The sequence below is a fragment of the Micropterus dolomieu genome, linkage group LG01 (assembly GCF_021292245.1).
Source record: "Micropterus dolomieu isolate WLL.071019.BEF.003 ecotype Adirondacks linkage group LG01, ASM2129224v1, whole genome shotgun sequence".
In the NCBI taxonomy this organism is placed as follows: Eukaryota; Metazoa; Chordata; class Actinopteri; order Centrarchiformes; family Centrarchidae; genus Micropterus; species Micropterus dolomieu.
Window position 1 is genome coordinate 17,484,723 of NC_060150.1, and position 24,459 is coordinate 17,509,181.

The following is a 24,459-nucleotide window of genomic DNA, read 5'->3' on the forward strand; positions in this document are numbered from 1 at the left end:
GGGGGGGGGGGGGGGGGGGGGGGGGGGGGTATGGTGCTAACTTATCTCACGCCTAAGTTATGTGCTGAGGTATCACTGTAGACACTTAGGCACCGAGGAAGACAAAAAAAAAACAGGCTGGGAAACACAGCACCCGCAAGATTGGGAAAGAGACTCCCAAACGCTCTAATGAACTTGACTTGCTCTCTGAAATATGTCAGACACTTTATCACACAAGAAGCATATTATCTGGGAATTGCAACATAGTTGAATTACAGACATTATGGCACCGCAGGTCTTTATCAAATAAACAATTACCGTATGCAACGACAGCTTGTTTATCCTTTATCTTGATTTATTTACCAAACTGCCCCCCCCCCCCACCCCCACCACCACCACCCCCACCCCCATCCCCCTCCAGGAGCCAGTATGAACTGTTATTTAGGAGAAGCAAATGTTGATACCCACTAAGTTTTTCATCCCTAATAAATGTGCAATTTTCCCCCATATTAAAATTTAAGACTGCTGAATGTTCCTCCGTTTTTCGGCACTGTGCACAGCTAGTTCATTAGCAGAAATGAATAGCGGAGCCCAGCTCATTTAAATTGGCTGTCTTACATGACTTCTCGCCATACTCTGTTCCTGTCACATGCTTCCAAGAATCATTGACTCTTATTATACATGTAAATGGCTATCATAAAAATAAAAATTTCATTTAAGATTGTTAATGACTTTTTGCAGCAGTCTGGCTTCCTTTAATGATTATACCCTGCCCCCTAATTAAAAGTATTTATCTTTCAAGCATCCGTGACTGAGGCCCCTGCAATCAGAGTTGCTCAACAAAAGACAATAAGTCAGTCAAGTTTGGGAAGGTATCACCTGCCTGGGATTAGGCAGCTTGTTAGGGAGGAGGTATAACACAGCATCACTCACTGCTGGGTGTTGTTGAAATACCATAAAGACTGATACAGTTTGAGCAAAAGTAACCTCACATGTCTGCAGACTGGATCACTGAATCATATCAACTACATTCTCCCCTCCCAGAGCTTTTCATTTTCTGCAGCTCACAGGCTTTTTCTGTGAGGTTATACATTACTGTAAATATTTTTTGTTGTTTGGCTCGGAGCAGGACTTTTCTCTAAGCATGAACCAAATGGTCTCTGTTGCTCACAAAGAAACTGTTTATCATGTCTGTCTGCTGAGGGAGCATCACTGGGGCTTCACTGTCAGACCTGGCTCAAGCAGTGTTTGCAAAATGCTTCGTGGGGTTTGCTTAAGTCTACTCGGGCACCAGATGGGTGGGGTTTACAGCATAAGACGACACCACGAGTGGCAGGATGTGCACACATTTGCTATAAAGTATCTGAAAGTCAGCTTAGTGTTTGTTTTTTTTTAATGATTGACAGCTCACCTGAACTAAAGCAAATATAACAAAACCTGTTTTTTCCCTATATTCCTTGAGCCAAATCTGTGAGAAATATTGAAAAATAAAGTTTTTCAGGGCATCTTAAAAAAAATCATTTTATGACACCTTAACCCCATTGTTCACCCCTAGTCACGTTCCAAGAGCACAGGTCACATTTCTAAGCTAGCAGATCTCTCATTTTGGAACAGATTTCTCCATATGTTCTCTGTCATTTAAGACAAGGCAAGAAAAATCTGACTGGTTAAGGTAGTCACTGGCCAGAACCACAACTCTCAAAACTTCCACTGAATCTCAGTGGAAAACCCATATTTAGAATCAGTCAACTTATAGTTTGGAAATCTGTTCTTCTTTAAGTCCTCCCAATGAGGTTCACCTCAGCCAATGAGATTAAGTCCCTCTCCGCACCATATGATTTGAACTCACCAGTACCGTCGACCGAGGCACTCAGCATGTCGTTGTCAGGCCAGATGTGCTCCACGCCGCTGTCCCGCATCTCGTCGTCCTCCTCCTCCTTAGTCAGCAGGCTGTGGCTCTCAGCACGTGGCGAGGCCTCTGGGTTGGTGAGGCTGGCCGGGCTGCCTGTGCCGTTGATCAGGGGGTCTTCCTCGGACACCGGCAGCTTGTCCTCCTCCTCCGTCTCTGAACCCGTCTCCACCACATTCTCGTAGTTCAGAGCTGTAACAGATAGAGAGACAAATGAAGGACAAGTTCAGTCAGTACCGAAGAGTTTTGGGATAGGCAGAGAAATAATGTGGTGTACATGTTATATATGTCCTAGGGATGGGGTGGAGTCAGTTTACCAATTGTCTTAGTGTAGCAATAATCCTTATGATCAACTATTGATACTAATTCATCAAAACAGTTTTACTCCTGGGTTTTCTCAAGTTTCACTTTTTTTCTGTTTTGGTCATGCCAGTCATTACTGACATCTTGTAATGTTATGATCAAGGACTGTAAGCATATATTGCTTTGGAACTCAACATACAAGTGTCAACCAAGTGATTTAACTGTAAACATACGGACGAAAGAATCTGAAAAGGGATTTTGACTAGTTTTGGAAATTGAGGTTTATTCCCAGATTAAAAAGGTCACCCCACATCACTGCTCGGTGATGGCCAAGGCGTGGGCGTTTTTTTTTTTTTTGTGGGTTACACCCCAATTACAGCATCCACGACTGGAATCTGTGACTGAACCACAGCGGTGGGCAGACAGCTGTCGAGGAGATGCGAGCCAAAATAGCCACTAATTTTCAGTCCTGCTCACATGCCTCGGATGCCAACGAGCTGCACCTTTCAGTACGGCTCTGCTCTGGAGCATACCCGTCACGTTTGAGATGCTCCGCATAGCACTTACAGTATTACAAATGCTGTGTCTGTGCATGTGAAAGGCTTAACCTATAGTAATTTAGATTATTCATTGTGTGTACACCTTAAATGTCATCACAATTGCAGTGATGACATGAACATAAATATAATGTTTCGTAACATGAAAATATATAAACACTACAGAGCCTATTAAGTGCGCAGATTCAGGGAGGTAGGCTGATATATATACCACACACACACACACACACACTCCTAAACACATGCAAAACTCCAGAGCAGCTCAGGTCCCAGACATATGCTGGCTTTACTTAAAATAGACGGCCTGTAAATAAGGGCTGTGAACTCAATCATAGGTGGCTCATGTGCAAATTAGTCACCGCCATCGGCAGGTTCTCAGCGTATACTCTGTGGCAGAACGGGACATCAGAAGACTTAGTGGAGAAGTACAGATGGAGCACTAGGCGAGCCAGAAGCATGGCATCACATGGGGACACACCTCATTGGCAGCTTGTACGAGAATGTTCTGCAGCAAGAGCCAATCATGGGAGGGCCCAGAGTTTGAGCCACCATAGTGAAGAGGTGGAGGCTTTTCTAAATGTGCTTTAGTTGAATTTATGTTTCTGAGTAATAAAAAAAAAAAACGCTGCAGCAAGCTCATAAGTTTCTGGTGAAAATCCTCAGATTTATATCTTTCTCTATTTTTATAGCTTTAAGATGCCATGTTATGTTACATTTGTACATAGTGCATAATACGCAAAATGCCTCACATTGTGACCCTGTAAGGAATCGACAAGCTTAATTATGGCATTTCATGTGCCATATTTTTCCTTCTGAGCCCTGAAAGTCCTCTTGAACTTTCCCAGAATCAGGAGTGCCAACCAGATGAAGTTTAAGCATGACATTTCTGAAGACATTATACATATCAAAAGATAAGCCTCCTCACATCTCCTCCTAACACGTCTCTGTACGATTGACTGGTCTGCACTTGCCTTCAGCGAACAACTGCACAACAGGTGCAAATTAAAATGAAAACAGGGCTTTCAAACATGGGAGGGGAGGCAGGGGGGTGGAGGGTGGCAGGCAGGCAGGAGGGGGGAGGAGAAGGAGGGTGGGAGTGCAGTGACCTGCCTCGAATACCAATCGACAGAAGAAACAAAACCTTTTCAAGAGGTGTGATCACAAGGGTTTAGGCAAGTTCAGACTCAGTAATGCTCCTTGGAGATGACAAAAAAGGCAACCGAGGCTGGAGACCCAGGAGTGGAGAGAGACGTTAGGAATTCCTGGGTGGTCCAAATCTACCTTGGTACAATTGATATTGTGCATTTACTTGAAAGTTGTAGATTTATTGTGAAAGAAACAAGTCACCGTCTGTTTAACTTCACCTCTGGATTACTGAATGACTTAAAAGTTTGTCAAAAATACGAATCTCTCAACTTGATGTCCCTTCAAAATAAAAAAATTCTGATTTTGGAATTCACCTCTCCGTGGCCCTGTCACCCCTGAGGTTTTGAACTTTTCTCAACAATTTCCCATCAGCTCTGTGTCCCCCAACTTCCAGAGGAGGGGGCAGCCGCACGAGGCTGGTAGAACAAAAGGCCAAGAGGCTTGGGAAGCTATCAACCCGTCGCTGTGAACCTGATCTCTGGATGTAGATTCAATGACGGCGGAGCAGGGGCCGGCTGAATGGAATTATCTAAGGCTGGACAGGTTTTAAAGGGGCTATTCTTCCCCAATAAAAGGAGCGAGGGAGCTTCTTTTTATTTAGCAACACATCCACCGCAGCTACGCACACCGTTCTGACTTCAATTCTCCCACATAGGGAATGCAGCACTGTGGACCTTCTGCGCAACAAACCTTTCAGGGCATGATCGAGAATTTAGGTCTCAAAGTAAATCCAGGAGAAGAAAAGTGGAGCCTTTTCAGTTTTATTTTTGTCACCAGTTTGAACCATTTTCTGTCTCCTGCTGTTTTTTTTTTGTTCTCTCTCTCTCTCGTGACGTGTTGTTCTGAAGTTTCTGAACAAATTTAAGCATGGGGGCGTTGAACTGTCTTTGAAAGCTACAGTAGACGCAATCTTCTCTGAACGTCAGCTGTCTCCCTCGTATTCAACATATACCTCCAAGAAGGCAAAATGACAGTGGGGTGCTCGTCAAGTCAAACGCGTAATATTAACGACAAGAAAGCCGCCATTGTTTAGGTGCCACCACTGACAAGAGCCTCTCCCTCTCCAAGCATGAAGCATCTATTGGTATTGTGTCACGCAACAAAGTAATTCTAACCTACTAATATTTTGCAGGCAGTTATTTCTCCCCCCCCCCCTTCAGTCCTCGCTCTTAATCAGCCTTTTGTGTTGCTGAGGAGAGAGAAAGAAAGGAAAAGATAATGTTTACTTCTCAAATGCCTCTCCTCTTCTCTCCTTTTCTTACCTTAAGTGTCATCCTCGACAAAAGCAATTACAGCTGACGTTTTACAAACTCTACCTGTTTGATATTGCTTTCTTCTCTCCCTCTCTTTTTTTTTATTTTTCTCCCACCATTTAAGGTAAATAAAGGGAGCCTCTTTGACTTGAGTTGTTCAGATAATTAAAATGACACATGTAAAAGCGCAATTCTTGTTTAATATCGGGTTTTAAACTATCTGACATAACCCTTTCACAGGCCTGGCATTATTCTGTCACTCACAAAAAGTACAGAGGGGAGAGGAATATTGTATATTGATTTGGATGGCTAGAAGCATCAGCAGTGACAGCCTGAGAGAGAACCAGGGAGCAAGGGAGAAAGTCTTATTAAAATCTCATCATTTCTTTGATGAAGATAAATAAAGAAGAAAAAAAACAATGGCACAGGCAATACTTCAGCTGCGACAGTTGTATTCTGCAGATACTGAGGAGCCAGTGGAATTAATTTAGTGCCGGGAAACAAACTCCAAATCTAAAATGATTATATTTACAAAGCGTCAGGTTTGACAGTGAACAAATGGCTCCAGTGATCAAAAATGCCTTTAATGTCAGAGTCATAATCGACTCCTGCAAAACCCGGAGATATCTCACTTCATGTGCGCTTTTGACAACAGTTGTCTGACCACATGCTGCATTCAAAGACACCCAAAGTCACACTGAGGAATATGTGGCCACCAACTTGTGCCTTTGATGTTGACCCTGTGCATCTGTTTATAAAAAAATGTATCTATGGTATGTGCGTAGTGAGTTTTTGATAATGGACTTCACTTTAATGGCTTACAAAGGTGATGATGGCCTTATTTGGTCAAACTTCTGAAAGGCAAAGTGGCTGGTTAAAAGATATATGTTATGAAAACCCACATCTATTCTTTTTTTAACTTCCAAAATAGTGGAAATCTGGTCAAATGTGTTTGACAGCATCCTCCCTTCACTTATTTTCACAGAGTTGCGACCTGTCAGCATTGGATGGCTGATTTTTGTTCAAGAGCTTCATTAACCAAATCTTCAGTAATGTAACATCATTAAACCAAATGTTAGCATCTAGAGGGGGAGGTAAAGGGGAGTGTTAGGTATTTCGCATAGAAAAGATTGCTCTCCAATACTTAAAAAGGAAATTTTTCTTTCATTTGCTACGTAATTTAACTTAAAAATCTTGCGAGCTGCAAAAGTCAAGTTCAGAGGTGCTACACCTGCACTCTGCTGAGGAAAACCATTTCACAATGCTAACAAGTATAATCACATTTATTTAACAATCCCAAAGTAATCGTCCAGTGCCCAGAGGAGGCTGCAGGAGCCCTTCCTGCTCGAGTCTCAGAGCCAGAGAGAAAGAGAGCTCTTTCTGTTCAGCATGCCAACGGTAGAGGTGATCGCTGCGGGGAGAATGACTAACACCCACATTCGCGCTCTCACGCTAACCCCGGCTGACTTTTTAGTCGAGTGTCGAGGCTTAGCTCCAGGTGACACGCTCGGCCTCCTACGCCGATAATGAGCCAGGACATTCTCCCTATTGGACGATAACTGCTCACGCTCGCTCCCTGTCTCATGAATGTGAGCCAAGCGGATCACCTGGATGGCTGCAAGGGAGATGGGGAAGCAGGAGTGCTCTGTTAGTTAGTGTGTGTGTGTTTGTGGGAGGGCATTAAGGTGGAAGCGAGGTCGCTGCCTTGTGGCTATGGCCAGCGGAAGCGCATTCTCATGATGACCTTTTGTCTGCCATTGTTCCTGTTTGCAACAGTTTAAGCACTTCCTCGGGTGAGTTTTATTCCTGTCTGATGGAAACCTCACACCTACGGTTTTTCAGTACAGTTACCTAATTTTTACATTAGCAACTCATTATTTTAATCTCGGTTGCTTTTTGTTTTATATTTAGTTTTTTGTAACCAGTTTATTTAAACTAAAAATTTCCCCTTCTTGATATTTTCTTGCATTTGCCTCCAAAATAAGGCACCCCAATTTGAAAAACTGGCAGGCGCTCATCCAAAACATTGCCATCAAAAAGTGAAACCCTTTATTAAATTATTTTAAGCAATAGCACTGGAGTCAATGATTGAGAAGCCAAATAATTATCTGTTTTAAAAATAAGTGATAGCTTATTTTCCTTTTTTTCAAGAGCATAATATTCTGATTTAGCTAAAAAAAAACTCTGACAGTTAAAATCACTAAATTGAAAAAAACTGATGTATTACTTCATTGTAAAGGCTTGCAGTTAACTGTTTGACCAAACTGGTGAACTTATATAGATTAAATGTCTACTATTTTCAAAATAATGTATCCTCAGGTAATGATTTTCCGTCAGACAGGGTATACTAATGCCGTTCAGGAGTGAACTCAAATCTAAGTCATGCCAGACAAAAGAATAGCAGACATGTTTGGATATTTTGTGCTATCTTGTCCCAGTATAATGGTGCGATCGAGCACAAGGGGCAAATCAGGGCCAAGTCGGTGAAAGGACGGTGGCAGAGGGCAAACAAAAGCTCTGAAAAGAGACACAGAGAGAGTGAGGGGTGAGGGCCAGGGAGGGGAGGGGGCAACTTGGGAGAGACGATGAATGGTGAAAACTCAGTGAAGTGTAAACGCAACCTGGGAGTGTATGTGTGTATGTCTGGGCAGTGTGTGTGTGTGTGTGTGTGTGTGTGTGTGTGTGTGTGTGTGTGTGTGCATAGAGAGGGGGAGGGGTGTCACTGACAAGTGAAGAGAGTGAGAGTGTTGACTGATATGAGTTGTTGAGGACAACACAGTTTGCCTTTTATTAAAATATTCTTTAAATTAAAAGAAAATAACAGTAAAGTAAGTTTCTCTGGAGGTTTTAATAAGTCTAGTAACCAAAACTATCAAGTATGTAGTATAAGGTAAATCAAAACCAGATCAGAAGTAATTAGCATTTTCCAGGAATTTAGGTCCAATCATCTAAGAAAAAGCTCAGAAACATAATTCAAATGCAGTCTCCACCAGTAGATTTATATTTCTTGTTGACCATATGACACCAAATCCCATTTATGTCTGTCCATCACATCCATTGCATCATTTTCTGAAATCAGGGCCCAAATATCTAAAGTAGTGTGAATGTAAAAAAAACAAAAAAAACATCATCCGATTGAGAAACATTTGTGATTGTTTGGGTTGATGCAGAAACTTCCAGCACATCAAATCGCTGCTGGGTTTTGTCCACGAGGAGACCCTCGCAGCAGCACTGACTCTAATTCAATTAAAGTCCCATTTATTTGCAGAGGAGGCCTGAGCAACAGGCTGGGGAGGGAGAGCGAGGCAGAGAAAGCTTCAAGGTTTGCTCAACAGCTCAGAGGTCCCACCTTTGCTGGGTCCTGCATGGATTCACCATCTGTGCCCCCCCCTCCCCCCAGTTCACACATGTTCCTGCCTCCAACAAATGTTCGAAGTAAACCTTCCCCCTCCTCCCCCTTCTCGTCACACAAGCCAAAGAAGAAGAATAAAAAAGACACACAAAAGCTTCCCCTGGCTGCCCTCAGGACTCCCAGGCCAGGGGAGTGGGAGGGAGAATTCAGAGAAGAAGAACAGAGGAGGGAAATGTTGGTAGTGAATGGGGGAGGAACTGTGTGCGTGAAGGAGAGGTTACAGAATATATATTTTTTATTCCGTCTAAGGTGAGCTTCCCCTCGCCTCCTGATGTTACCCTGACACACGTCAAGCAACGGGAAGAGGGGGGAAAAAACGGTTAAAATTAGAAAATTTAATTTATTTGATAATTTCCCAGAATAATTAGAGTTAATATGGGTTAATTAATATGCAAATCTCTCAGCAGATGTTCGGCAGCAAGGCTGTGCGCGGCTGAGGAAAAACAGCCCCCTTCTACTTTCTCCTGCCTGGTTTTGGCTGTCAGTTATTGGGCCATAATTACTGTAACTAACCAAATACACACACAGGAAAAAAAAGAAAACGTTTGCTGGGTGAACTGCTTCCAGTTTTGGAGTCGTCACAGGCAAAGCGGTGCTTCTCAAACACATAAGAGAGACCATTGCTAATTTCTCCTTTACTATAAAGGCCCTTTTTATGTTGAAATTTGTGGGGCTTTGTGTGTGCGCCCATGTATAAATGTAAATTGTAAAGAAGAAGCAGCAGCAGTAGGAGCAGCGACTGTGGTAACAGGAGCACCTGCACGATAATATTAGAGTAGAAAACACAGCTAATAACGCAGATGTGTGGAATCTGTCTTCCCATAATGACGGGACGGACATGTGTTTACATGTGTGTTTGGGCCTGAATACTAATGCTATAAACATGCATATATTAATACGAAAAGGAATAAGTTGCAATACTTACAATTAAGATGTGGGGAATTTTGTGAACATTAGTGGTCACCTTAGTTGTAGGCTCATCTTTTATTAAGTTCACTTCCCAATTATGGACGTAATGCAAACTCTGCACCTGCAACCAGGCATAATTTGTACATTTCTATTTCATAATTTAGAAATTAATCAATCAATTGATTAACAGAAAACAATCTACAACAAATGTGATAGATCATTTTCAGATTCTCAAATGGGAGAATTTGCTGCTTTTTTTCTGTTTTACATGATTGTAAGTTGAATATATTTGAATTTTGGGGTGTTTTTAAAGATATCACCTTGAGCTCTGGGAGCCTACAGTGGCAATGTTTCACAATTTTCAGACATTTTATAGACTAAATAATTGATCACTTGTTCAAAAAAAAGGATCAAGAGATTCATTAACAAAGAAATAATCTCTAGTTGCAACCCTAAAATGAAGAATTTCTCTATTCTGGTTTGTATTCTTGTGGGAGGAGGGAAGGGTTACCTTTAATAGAAAGATTTAATTCATGAATTCTTCCCTGGGGACGGAGAAAAAATATAAGAGCCTATCTCAGGGTGCTTGCCAGGGTTCTCCTGTGGTCAGCTCTCTCAAATAATAATGTGTTTCCGATAGCAGTGAGCGTGTGTGTGCGTGTATGCGTGCGTGCCAAAAGCTGAGACTGTTATCTAAATCGTTCCTCTTTCTGTACGGCCCCAGACTCTCTCTCCCTCTTTCTCTCTCTCTCCGTTTCCACTCCTCCTCCTGCCCAGTCTCAAAGGGACGCCGTGGCTCAATGCCACGAGTCCACGCCCTGGCCTACACACACATACACACACACATATACACACACACATACATGTAGGACGCAGCAACATTCATAAAAAATAGATGTGTAAACACACATGATAAAGCGGCATGTGGAACATTTTCAGAAATAGAAACACACACTTTCTCACATGTAAAAAACAGACTCGTGCATATTTACAGGGACACACGCCATGTTCACACACACTCAGGTAGTGTAATCTGCTGACATGGCCTCGTATCAGGCTGGATTTTGAGGTGGAGCGAGAAGCGGGCGCCAAATTGATTGTCACAGCCTTTTGTTATCAGGTCTGATGGTGTAATATTGGGACCTGGCTTGTGTGTGTGTGTGTGTGTGTGTGTTTGAAGGCCCCATGAGAGCCAGTGTGGCCTTGCAGTACTTTGTGCGCAGCGCCACCATGATAACACATCTGCTTTGGGTTCATCTGTTTATGAATCACCCTTATCTGCCCTGGAAGTGCTACACCGCTCCTGTGTATGTGCGAGTGTGTGTGTGGGAGTGTACATCTGTGTTCCTGTGTACCTCAGTGTGTGTTCCTCTGTAGGCTTGTGTCATTGTATTTCCAAGAGATGAAAACAGAAAAAAACAAATCACAACATGTACCTGAATCCTTTTAGAGTTTTACACTTCTAAATGTAGCTTCAAGACAGACCACTAGTTCCGTATTTCCATTCAATTAAGTATGTGATACATATACAACTATTAATATAATAACCAAAAACCTGTGTGAAACAATTAGAGATTGCTTGGAAAACATAATTATCTGGTTACTATGAAGAATCATTTGTGACTAGTATTGATAATATTTGATTAAAAATTATAAATTGATTGTCTTAGGCCATCAAGTTGAAAGTTTAGAGGGAACTTTGCTGCCGTTCTTTCTTTTTCAAAGTACATTTGAGGTGTTTTTTCCTTCACTTCCTCTACCAATCAGGTCAAGCATACAAAAACTCAACACAACAACTCAACAAAATAAACTGTGGCTTAAGAGCACTTGCATAATATATGGAGAGAAATACTAGCAAAGGAACCTAAAAAGTGGAAAGGTAAATGACAGGTCTGACAACATTTGACAGGTCACATGCTGTTAGGACAGGTGGTGTATCACCTTCCCTTGCACCTATGGAGAAACTCTTTTGCTTGCAGCACAGAAAGGCAAAATCCAGCAATTCTTCATCCCTGACGGCCCCACGTGCTTCGTTTTAATAAAAAAGAATCTATAAAAATAAATTACTCGCACTAAGTATATGCAAATTCAAATGTAAGCAATCATTGCAAAATTAATTTTGCCAGAACTGATTAAAAGCTTTAATAAATCTATATACAGTATTGCGCCAATCTGATATTGTAAATTTATTACGCTCCCTGTAAGATTAATTAGAAAGCTACGGTAACATATTGCACTGCCAGGCCAGATTACTGTACTTTTTTGTTAATAACAGTTAAGCAGAACCTGAGCTATAATTACTGGCTAACAGAAGCTTTTGATGCTGATTTTCTTCACCAAGAGGAGAGAGAATGAGATCTTGCCGGTAAAAAGAAACAAATGAAGGGTTCTTTTCTCAAAAACTATGCATCTATTTTGGAAAAAAAGAATTAATCACTGCTTGAAGTTCATCTTTCATCCAGGCTGGAATATTTCATTTTGGGAACTGAGGACATGAATTAAAAAATATCCTCATTTGCTCTGTGAGTTCAGCAAGGCATCACCACTGCCAGGGTTAGGGGATGAATTCCCACTTGAGCAATGCAAGACACTCCCACGCACGTGCCAAAAACAATATAAGATTAATGCCTGGCTCATTTTTCTTTTCTAAAAGTAGCTGAAATCATCTTTTTTTCAAGGCCAACCACCTTGCAGCTTCTATAGAGACATCAGAGAGGCTGCATGTATCCCAGACTCTTTCACCTTTTTCCTCATAGACCAACACTGTTGAGCAGGCTGCCAGATAGCAGCGAAAACAACCGGTTTGATCTGGCCAAGGTTGTTTTGCATTCTTGTCCACAGCAACGGGGCCATGGCCACGTTTATCTCAGCAAAACAGCACCTGAGAGCAAAAACAACCATTTCTCACCGCTGCCACTACAGCCTCAATACTCCTCAAAAGCAGCAAAAGAGAGTTTGGGGGACTAATGAATTGTCTGGTTATTATGTTCCTTTGTGATAAGGAGATGACCACTCGTGCTTCTTCATTGACTGTCTTTAACATAAGAGTAGTAAAACGTCTTTAACTGATACTGACAATGACAAGAAAAAAGAGGGGAGAGCGGGACCTCTTGCTGTCATAAAACTCTGCCAGTCACCAGCTGTTTAAAGGTCGATCAGTTTGTGTGTGTGTCTGTGTGTGTGTTCAGGGGGGATGGAGGGGGGAGTCAAGCAGGGACCTCAGATGGACTGAAGAGATCAGACAGGATGTACTGGGAGGGTGGGGGGTCCAGGTGAAGGGCCACAGGAGGGTGAGGAGGGAGGGAATGAGGAGGGTTGAGCCCTCTTCTTCTTCTCCAGTCTGGGGGCCCGGGGCCTCATTCACATGGTAATGAGAGTGTAAAATCACATCTGTTACCCCACCAACACACACACACACGCACAGCACAGATCTTTGTCACCTGAGTAGCATCCCCACCAGGTACCAAACAAGCACCAGGAAATGTGGAGCGTGTGTGTGTGTGTGTGTGTGTGTGTGTGTGTGTGTGTGTGTGCCTCGTCCTCAGCAGGCAACCAGCAAACTGGGCTCTCCAATCAGTAATAGACACACACACACACTGACACACTGGAGAGGTGGCCTGGGCCCTCACAGAGAGGGAGAGCCCTCTGGAGAAAAGCGACTCTCTCTGACACTGTTACCAAGTTCCCAATTAGCTACCAGCCAGCTAGGATGAAGGGGGTGGAGCTTAGACAGATAGGTAGCAAAGCTTATTGACACAGGAACAACTTTAGTGTCCAAAACGAGATCTTTTTCAATCAAATCTCAACAGCTTCTACAGCGTGCATGTTGTCAGTATCTGCTCAATAAGCTGCCTAATTGCTATTTCTGTACATACACCTAAATGGCTAAAAGGTCAACATGGGAGTTGATATCTAAATAAGCAGGTTTTATAAGTTACATTGGTAGGTACACTGACTTTTATATTTGTTGTAATAGATTCAAAATCATGTTATAGTATGTTTGTGCTACAAAAAAGCTGGATGTGAGATTTTGCACGCTGTCCTATTTACCACAACATCTGTGTGTGGATTTGTGTTAGACAGTGCTAGCGGCAAGGTACGCCAGGTGTAAGACAGCAGCGAGATGACACAACTTAACCTCTCTCTCGATCTCGGTAAACGGCACAAACAGGCAGCGCTGCAGTCGGAGGCCCCAGAGCCCATGACTTATACATGACGTGGGTGAGAGTAAACAGGAGCAGACCGAGGCATTTTGTTTCTTTTTTCCCTCTTGCCAGTTGCATTTTTTTTCATGTTGTACCTGTCTTTCTTATCTAGCCGCAGGAGGGCGAAAACTACACTTTTAATTACATGGTGGGAGTTGAGGATGGAAGCAGGAGGGGGAGCAGTGGGGGATGTGGACACCTAGGGCTCTCTCACATACTGTGCTACACCTTAATAAGAAAGCTAAGACCTTAGCTGGAAAGTTCAAAACAGCAACCAGCTCCGTGTTTACAGGTAAAACCTTTAATAAATCTATGAATTTGCTAATTTTGTCTTTAACAGCCGAATGTTTCACCTGCTATCATTATATTCTCCCATTAGATGCATAGCTGAGGTGCCTTTCAGTCAACAATGAGTTCAAGATAATTGGCTTATATTCCCAGAATGTCAACATTTAAAAAGTATTAATAAGGAACAGAGCTGTAGCAGCTAGGTATAAAATGTTCTGACAATAATGATCTGTTTGTCAGTTCTGAAATATGTTTCAGGATTAAACTGTAGTTCTTATCTAGAGCAGCATTAACTATAAATTCCTAGATCACTAAAATTACAAGCAACCACTACAACGGAATAAAGAGTGAATAAATATGTTTACCACTTGCACTTAACCTTTTCATGCCTTGTTGTGTACATGTATTTGTACATAATGTAATTGGTCACACCAGTAATGCATTACTGAAAATTGTTTAGTGAGTAGACCTTTAACTTTAACAAGATAATTAACCTTATCCATATAAGAAAAGTAAAAAGAAATGTTACTTCTAGATGAAAATTTAAATCTTACTATAAGCTTAGATGGCATATACTGTGGCATATGTGTGTATGCGTATATATATATATATATATATATATATATGGCTTATATAATTGAGCAACTCTATTGGCATGACGCGAATGGCTGCAACACACCAACACACACAGACACACACACACTCTGTAGTCTCCATATACTGTAAGTAAAAAGGAAATTTTGATCTAAGGCTTTTTCCCCCCACCTACCCTTGGGTTCTGCCTCCCCGTGTTTCTGTCAATCCTCTCCTTTTTTTGATCAGTGGCTTGAAAGAGTCGAGCATGTGTGAGTGCTCAGGTACCTGGGGTATGCAGAGGTGCTAATTAGCTCGGCAGGATAATTGATGTGTAGATTACACCGTTGAACAAATGCTCTGACTTGTTTGTTCTTCGCACTTCTCAGCCTCCCTGTGAGAAAAAAAAATCCTTCTCCACAGCACCTCCCACCCCCCTTTTACCTCAACCCTAATGAACAATTTACCTGGCGTGTAAAGGAGGTGGTTAAGCCTGCCAAGGCAGAGGGAAAACAAAGAGCGGGTTGCGCTGGAGTTCATTTCCCACAGGTGGAACTACTGTCTCTTGTGCTTCAAGACCTGCCTCTATTCCCTGGTGTTAGCAAGGCTGGCTGTGGAAGAAGAGTATGTGTGTATACGCTTTGCCAAACCCTGAAGGAGAGGATGGCGAGCATACATAATTCCAAAAGGGAAACAATTTAAAAAATGAAAGAGCATGCCATTAAGAGCGCCGGTAGGCTTCCATTGTTCTGCCCCCCCTCCTATAATACTATTTCCTCCATCTTTTGTCTTTAGGACGCTATTATTAGCCAAGAGCACACGCGAATAACCTCCCCCTCCCACCCGCGTCCGTTCAATAGGGTTTGAATTTGCTCATTAACGGCTAAGAATCCGCAAACACATTCGCAGGAGCTTTTGCTACTGCTAATAAACTAATCATGCCCTCTCGTCTAATTGGGAAATAGAATGAGGGGAGGAATGAGAGCTTCGCCTGAGGATTTTAGGAGCTGGGTTTCTATCGCGCTGGCAGAGAAGTGAAAGTGGAGCCCATTAGCAGGACAGATGTAGAGGCAAAAGGTGAACGGCTGAGACGTCGGCTCCTTGCCACACTGCTGGACCGCCCGTAATCTGTCACCCACACTAGTTTACAAGTTAAACACATTATTGCGCTTATTGAGTCTCATTTCTAGGATGCATAGCACTGGCTGCTTTTTTCTCTCCCTGGTGGAGCGCTTACAAACCTGCCAGGGCATTGTCACTGCATGCAAGCTATTACCATTTTTCTTAGCAGTCCTGATTAGTCAGGCAGGCATGGGCAGAGAGAGAACAGAAAAAAAAGAGAGATAGGGGAACTAAGCCAAGACATAAAGTCTTATACTCATTGTTTCTTGATACTTCCTTCAGATCCCTCAGAAACCTCGTCTGAGCGACTCAAGAAAACCCCCGAATGGCTTCTCAGGTCTCCAATTCACAGCTCCCGGAAGTCATATCATTGCTATTTTTTTTAAGTGGCAAATGATTTGCACAGTGAAAATGAAAGCAAATGTGTTCTGCAAGACGTCCAATATTGGTGTTAACTCTGTGTTTACCAATGAATTTAAAGCCCACCAGGATATAGTTCAGCCATGAAAAATGCACTCAATACATCCTCCCCCAAGAAGATCATTTTATTCTCTTGTTATTGTGTTAGTGGCCTTAGGCACCTCGACTTTGCTATGTCGGTATGATAAGGGAGAAAAAAGATGAGTTCTGGTTTTTAGATCAAGCCTGAACTCACTGGGACAGATTACCGTGTCATCGAAAACCTGGGGCGGCATGTTTGGACTACACCAGATTGGGAGTCTTGCTGACTAACTGGCAGTTTCCGTCGCCAACCTGATAACTCTCCTCCGACATTGCTCACCCAAGCCCAGCCAGCAAGCCAGCCAGTAGGCAGGCACTTTTTTTTTTGTTTTTCCTCCCTGCCTTTTTCCTGTCGCCATCTCGGTATTTAATCTAACACCGGCAGGCGGCAAGAAGGGTTTACTTTTCCCCCCTCAAAGACAGCTTTGCAAGGCAGAGAAGGCAAAAGTGGGAGGAAGACAGCCGAGCACTCAGGCGGGGAGGGACAGGGGAGTCTAGGCAAGGCACAGGAAACCTGGGCCAAGCGTCACTTTTAACAAAAGCCTTTCATCTTTCTTTACGCTTTCCCCCAAGACAGTGCGCTTCCAGCAGTGGGATCCTTTTAAGTACATACCTGATAAGGAAACTTTTTTTTCCCCTTTCAAGAGTGCATAAAGAAAAAGTATCCCCCTCCCACACACATATACACACATCCCAGTGCAGTTAAAACCCTCTCATCGCTTTGAACGACAGATACTGTCCCTTTTATCCCCGGCAAGCGGGTTTCTTATGGCTATTAACTCATTCAAAACAGGTAATTACGGCGGGCAAACAGAGACACCACGGATCACAGTGAGCCGCTCAGGCCCACTCCACCTTTGCAATCAAACCAGTCGACATCTTAGCTAGCGAGTTAACAGGACAGAGGTAGTCGGGGATCCATTTGCGGATAACTGCACCTAATCCATTTTAGTCAGGAGTCTCTGTGGCAGGGCTGTGTGTGCGCTGGGGGAGGACCCCTGGGATGTATCTGATGGAGAGGTCATAAATCACAGGGAAGACGTTGAAAAAGTAGAGCTCCCACAGAGGGAGAGGGGTAGCGGACAGTGGTGTAAGGCACCTCAGAGCAAAACAACTGAGGCTATCATCACCTTACTTAAAATATCAGCAACCTCAGGCCAGCCAGGGCAGGACTGCCAAACAATGGCCTCTTCCCTGTGGTAGGAGAAGAGAAGGATTCATGCAGAACCTCTGGTGGGTGGTTGTTACTGTGGGACAATTCCCGTCAAGTGTAGTTAACATAGCTCAAGCCAGTTTTATTTTGACATTTTTATCCAAAGCGCCTATTCTACATACATTTTTAGCATGGGTGATCCCAGTGGGAGTTGGACTACTAGGCTGGCATTCTTGCTCATGGGGAAGTGAACCTCAAACCCTGGCAAAGTTAGCACTTAAGCTCCAATGCAGAACACCTAACCATAGCAGTTTCTTTGTTTAAAGTAACCATTAACATTGAGGTGAAGGGACTAAAGACGCTTTCTCACGCTCCCAACATGTAACCGAGACACATAAGAGATGATGAGGACGAAGAGGGAAAGAGAAAGGACAGAGAAGAGAGAAAACTTAACTCAATCTCAGGAGCCAAGTAGTCCCTTCTCACCTATCTTCTCATCTGCACAGGATGTAAATGGCGCCCCAGGGGAGCACTCACTCTTTCCTTCCTCGTCTCCTTTTTTTGCTCCGCTGTTTGTTGTTTCAGGTAATGAAAACAGAGCGGCTGACAGAGACGTTTTCATGTTGTTTTTGTGACCCGAACGACATGCCAGAGCCTCCCGCAACGCTTGTTCAAGGCAGAGGTGAAGTTTGACAAGATCCTTAAACACTCTGCCCCTCTCTTCTTCTCCCTCCCTCCACTCAAAATTTGAAGCAAGCTGTTGCGTAAGAAACTCTCTGTATCTATGGTAATGGGCAGCTAATTGATCCCATGGGGGTTTCGCTGGCATGGGGAGAACTTATTTACTCTTGCGACAGAGGGATATTTCAGCTCAGACATTTTTCTCCCTCCTCTCAAGCCTTCCTCTAATGTGACTATAACTCTCAAATTCTCTTATCTGTACAGGGCACGATAAGGTGCAAAGGGGGCCAATGTCTACACATTTTCCCATTTGAGAAGCATGTGCTCATGGGGTGACAACCAGCCGTCCGTTGCACTGCAAAGAGGAACCAATCAGCTTTAACACCTTGACTCTTCTCTCCGAATGTGGCCGCCGCTACTGAGCTGTTTCACCCGCCTCGATGTCAGAACTACAAATTGGCTTCCAACAGGAATCCAAGGTGCCAAAGAGTCATTAGATGGACAAAGGCTTGAAGTCTACCCAGGGATTAATGTGTCAAAATCCTTGTGTGATACACACGAATCAACCCTCTTCATTAGGGCTTGCTAAGGAATGAAACAGGTCTCCTTTCTGCCAACATCTGTGCACTCTGCTCTTGTTCTTGTAGAGATAAATTGATACTTTTTATAGTTGGGATTTGGACATCTCAGGCATTTACCTGATCCTTTTATTAAGTGTGAAGGGCTACAGTAGACTGTATATATGTGTCATCTCTATAGCTTTTAATGGAAACGTGGATGGACTAAATAATACATTTTTTATTCTATGCCACCAGTTTTCACTCAAACTAACTACTACAATTGGTGACTTGGGTTTTAATGGCCCAAGTTTGACAATATCTAAATAACTAACTATCTAGTGTCACAGGCTGTAAAGAATTAAAAATGATTTACGACATAACATATGGTTCCCACAAAAGATAGGCATTCAATGTACTGACTTACAGCTGAAATATTGGTGGATGCAACATCATGATGAAAAGCACTAACAAAACACCAACACCACTGGGCAACTACAGGCCCGATTGTCAGGGAAGCCCATCTTCAATTAAACAAAGTCGTAATCTGCCCCTGACAGAGCGGATTAGGCTTTGTCCTGGTGGGGGCCTCATAGGGGGATGAAGGAGGAGGAAGAAGGTGGTTAACCATGGCTGGCAACTTAATTTCCTGTGAATACACCCTTGTATCCTCCCATGGAGTTACCTGACTCAGCGCAGTCAGTCGGCCGGGTGGCTGACTGGCCGGTCAGTCCGCTGACTTGCCATCAGCTTGTGGGAATCAAATCCTGTCCAAGATAACGGCTAATCATTTGTCACCCCAGAGAAGCAATTCCCTGCAATCACCCGGGAAGAGAGCGCCACTTTATTCCGTGGCACTGTCAGGATGGCAAGAAATTACATTCGGCCATGCTTTCCCCCTCATCTCCCCACCCCCAAATCTCTCCTGAGCTCTGTTTGGAACGACAGAACAACAGCTGACAAGACTGGGTGTTTGTAACCCCAAAAACAGACATACACATGCAACTACACATGTTTCTATTTCTATATCTTTAAGGATGATCCTTAAAAAGATTTATTTCCTCAATTCTGACCCAAAATCAACCCTGCTATCAGTTTTGACCCCAAATCTGGGCCATAAAAAGGCAGAATCAGCAAACATGTAAAAGAAGAACCTTTATTTTTTTTCAAACCTTGTGAGAACATGCGGTCCAGAAATACAAGAACACATAATCACACAGGAGCTTTGGTAAACTCTGGGAAAACACATGTTGGCAAATACATGCATGCAGGCCTGTATAAAACACACACACACACACACACACACACACACACACACACACACACACACACACACACACACACACACGCTGTAGCCTGTCCATGCAGCTGTTTCCTTTTGGGATTCCTTGAGTTGTTACACTGTGACACTCTCTCTGCTTTCTCAGTTAGACAATTATTTGGATGGAACAGCGTCCAACAGCTGGGCCCTAAAGCTGAAAAGTTACAACTTCTGCAGGGTCCTAAACATTTTCACAAACTACAAAGTTTTTGAAGATGGGAATAATTTGCAAATGTGCCATCCAAAACATATAGAAATGCTCTCATCCAACACAGCTTACATACCTGTAATACACAACACAATTTTGTGGGAAACACTGAACAGGAAACTACCAGATAAGGCTGTGATCACGTATATGTACACTTTTCTTTTTTGTCTCAGCAAGCAGTTGAACGTATCTCAACTTTAGTTTCCCCTTCACATAAGTAAACAGCCACATACAGTGTCCTAGTGAACTTTAGCTTTGTCCTGAAATTTGTACCCATTCTCTTGTTCTCGAAGAATCCATTTCATCAGCAAAAATGTTGATCCCTGTATTCTGTTAGCAAACTCATGCTAACTAGGCAGCTTGCCAGCGTCTGTTAAACTTGACCAAAGATATACAGAAACCTGTAACCTGAAACATGTGTTTTTGTGAACTAGTGTAAAAACTAAACATACGTATGTCAAACAGCACTTCTTAAATGTGCACAAAAAGCCATTACATTACATTCATCAGGTCTATGCTAAAGAGGCTAATTGGTATATTCACATTCAGCTGACCTATATTTATATAGCACCACATTATATTAGACGTTATCTCAGGGCACTTATCATATAGAGCTTATAACAATAGCAGCTACAAAGGCAGGGTTCAAGTTCAAGTCCATAAAACCGTCAAGACAAATGAGATTTATATTAAACGACTTTTCAAACCAAAAGATGGGATGCAAGCAATTGCAACACAACTACAGCAGCTCCCAGAGGGACAGAGCTTTTCAGTAAAATGTTGCTTGGTGCATTATTGCCACAAGAGCTGAATGACGGGAAAGCAAAGCAGTGGCAGTTCATGAGGTTTCATATTTTGAGTTAGTGAACTGACTGGCTCTGGGACGGCTGCCCACACTGCATTGGACATACTTAATTACATTATGCACGGCGTGGGGATATTCATAACATACATGAATAGCGAATTAAAAGGAAAGAGAGACAATATTGCCAGTGTGGAAAAGGACCTCTGACACTGAACGAATTTGGTGATGTATTTAAAAAAGACACCATCCTATTAGATTAGCAATGCTAAATTAACGACAATTTAGAAAGAAGAGAAGAAGTCCAACCTAAGAGAAGATCAGGTGGTGTCTGGGAGACACTAGCTTGTTGGTGGCATAATGCTAAGTCTGTGTGTTGAAGATAAGAGTGCCATACAGTAGGCCCTAGGCCCAATGCTGTTTGTGTGTGTGGGGATGTGTCTTATGTGTCAGAGAGTGGGGGGAGGATGTGTGTTTGTACACAGATATATATGAGTGTATGTGTGTTAACGTGCAAGACAAATAAGAAAGGTGCTTGACGGTGTGAAGCGACTTAGCTCTCATTATGGGGAACAGTGGGTGAATAAGGTGGTCGATAGAAAAGAGAAACAATTAGAGAAAATCATCCAGGACTGAATATAGATTGTTGAGTTGCAGTTTTAGGTGTGTGTACATGTGTGATAGACATGAAGAGGGCCATAAAACTGTTAAACCAGGTAACGGGTTATATCAAAGAGACGAGCTGTGAATGATTCCTTAAGCTATGCCTTGGAAAAATTTGGAATATTGATAGCTTCCTGAAAACTTTCTTTTTTTTCAATTTCAAGGTAGTATTTGGAAAATGCACAATCAATAAAGGGATGTAGCAATCATGGAAGAAGATGAAGAAGAGGGCTGGAAGATGAAGATGAAATGTTCACCACTGAGAAATTCAAGACCAGGCTTTTTTCCCCCCTTTTTTTACGCCAGCACAAATACCAAGGGAGACGGCTGATTTTTCTCAGGTTTAACTGAATAATGTATGCATACTTTCGCTTTGGCATGATGAAGCAATTTTGGCCTTTACAACCTGCAAGAGCAGGGGTGGGCTTCACTTCCTGCACGTTTGAATAATTCAGACAGTCAGGTGGAGAGACTCAGAATACTTGCAACAATTTTTTTTTTTGGAAAGTAAAAGAGCCGGGTTCTTATTCAAAATGGCTTCATGAAAGATTAAAATAGGTGTTAAAATAGGGAGGTCAATGGCAGCAGAGATGGTGGGTTGCATAAACAAAGCATGGGTTGTCTGAAATGATGCATACTTTCTGACACCCATACATAATTTTAATTTGAAGAAAGATTTCAGGGATCAAAAAGTCACAAAACGCACTTCATCAGTCATAATAAACACATGAAACAACCTGACCTTTTCTCCTCAGCTTGCATGTTTTGAACTACTTGTGAACATTTCAGGTTCAGTCTGCCGTTGCACTCTTTGCAAGTCACTCTGGATAAGAGCGTCAGCTAAATGGCTAAAATGTAAATGTAAAATGACAGGCCCTGGAGATCTCCCTGCCCTGAATGTGCGTGTGTGTTTTCCATGGAGTTCAGGTTTGCCCTTGATAAAAGAGAAGAAAAAAAGGAAAATATATTTGTGCCAAAAAGGAGAAAAATGAATAGAGGGATTTGGCGTTACAAAAGTGTGTCTGACAGGTTGAAGGGCTGGAACCGCGAGCGAATGGACACCTTGGTGGGTTTCCTCAAGTGGCAGCTCCTGAGCATATATGAAAGGGGAATGTATGATATTGGGAAAATTATAGGGTTCAACATTGGATGTGCAGAATTTGCCGAAATAAGATCACAATGCCCCTTCTACCTAACAAACCTTAACTGAAGATTTTTGTTCTGCAATGGCATGTCCATGATTTCAAAAGTTAACACCTGAGGAAAAGAACAATTACTAAAAAAATTAGGTAGTAAGTAACACTTAAACCGCATGGATCATCTCTATTTCAGAGATACAATGTGTATTTATTGCGTCCCACCTTTTTGCTGCTTCTTGTTGACACTTAAATTTCCCTCTGGGATAAATAGACCATGTATCTAGCAGAGGCCCTGCTGTTTTAACTTACAAGCACACACTAAGCTATCTGAGAAAAACCCAGGTACTAGTCCCTGCAGAACCTTTAAATTACTTTATATCGATGCAGTAAAATAAAGCAAAATGCATAGTAATGTGTTAGTTCTCCGATGGGAGTGCAGAAAACGGAGAGAGCAGGATAAAGAGGCAAAGGTTTCCCAGGCCAAGCAACGCTGTCGGTATCTCGTCTTTCTCTGATACTCCAAACACCCCACGCTGCTCGCTCCTCTCGCTGCCCTCGGTGGCCAAACAAAGAGGTTTGTCAGAAAATCAATAAAAGCGAGACCCCACCACCAACCACCTGGCCAAAGGCTTGCGGTTTTCATAGACGCTGCTGCAGCTCCTTTCCCTCCTAGCTTTTGCCTTCCTACGCTAGCCTTAGCAGAGCAGGGAGGAGGAGGCCTGGGGGCCACACAGGAGGCCTGAGGAGTAGCTGGGCTCCTCCCATAGTGTTACCCGTGGGCTGGCTGTGTTGCTCAGGTGTAGGGGCAGGAGGGCAGAGGCCACAGAGCAGCTGGCCACTATTACCACCACCGCTACTACGTACAGTTCATTTTGAGGTCTTTAAAGTGTCAAAATCCTTCTTTTTTTAAAACTTTGTTTTCATCTGTGGTGGTAAGCGGCCATTGCTATTAGGTATTTTCAGCAAATCTACATTTCCCTGAGATCACTTGGCAATCTAATTGTGTGGGTGGTACTACAGAACTCCATTCTGCAAATAGGTGGGTGAAATGAATGAGAGTTTAGGAGGGTTTACTCAGATATCAAAAACAAATATCTAGCTTTTTACTTGATCATTGCCACAAGAAACTTTTTGAAGACACTGTCAAAACTGGTGCTTATAGTGATACCATTAGTCAAGATAACACAAACTGACTTAACTTCTTAGAACTAAACAACACAGGTATGTAACCATTTTGCACATATTTCTGAAACCACGTTTTTGAAGCATTTCACCCAGCCCAACTGAAGAAAGATATCGTAATTTAGGATGATTTAATATCCTTATCCAAGGTTGTCTTCAAGAACCTTCTTAAACTTCTGAAGTTTCTTCAGTTATATCCGGTCTTCTGCTTCTACTTTTAAACCCGATGGTGTTTTGTAGTGGCCTGATTTTTAGGAGAGGCTCAAGAAATCTATTCAGGTCTTCTTTGCTCACCCCATTAGCAGATTTCTCTAAATTGATTACACAATGTTTTACTTGTTTGCAGAAGGGGAGTGCAGCAAGTCTTTAACACCATTTGCACAATTCTGACCCAAGAGTATACATACTTTCATTCCAACCAAATACTACAACTGCTGATTTCACTTGTTAACACGTCTTTAATGACATGGAGAAATCTCCATTTCAACATTTTGTTGAAAGGAAACCCAGCTGCGGCTGATTTAAAGATGAGCTAACCATAAAATAAAAGCTTTGAACTTTTTGCTTAAGAGGGTTCTTTCTTTTTTCATTGCACT

At 42.6% G+C, this 24,459-nt stretch overlaps 1 protein-coding gene across 5 annotated transcripts in view; it reads right to left on the reverse strand.

Annotated features, from left to right (window-relative positions):
- The window catches only part of zeb2b (zinc finger E-box binding homeobox 2b), a 90,734-nt gene that overhangs the window by 20,745 nt on the left and 45,530 nt on the right, over positions 1-24,459 (reverse strand). For 3 of the 5 annotated variants that reach the window (XM_046060481.1, XM_046060510.1, XM_046060499.1), the window contains one exon: positions 1,829-2,080. In XM_046060481.1, coding sequence (XP_045916437.1) covers positions 1,829-2,080 — 252 coding nt within the window. Of the gene's footprint in view, positions 1-1,828; positions 2,084-24,459 lie in introns of all 5 variants that reach the window. The other 2 variants (XM_046060473.1, XM_046060489.1) reach the window with 1 other exon arrangement.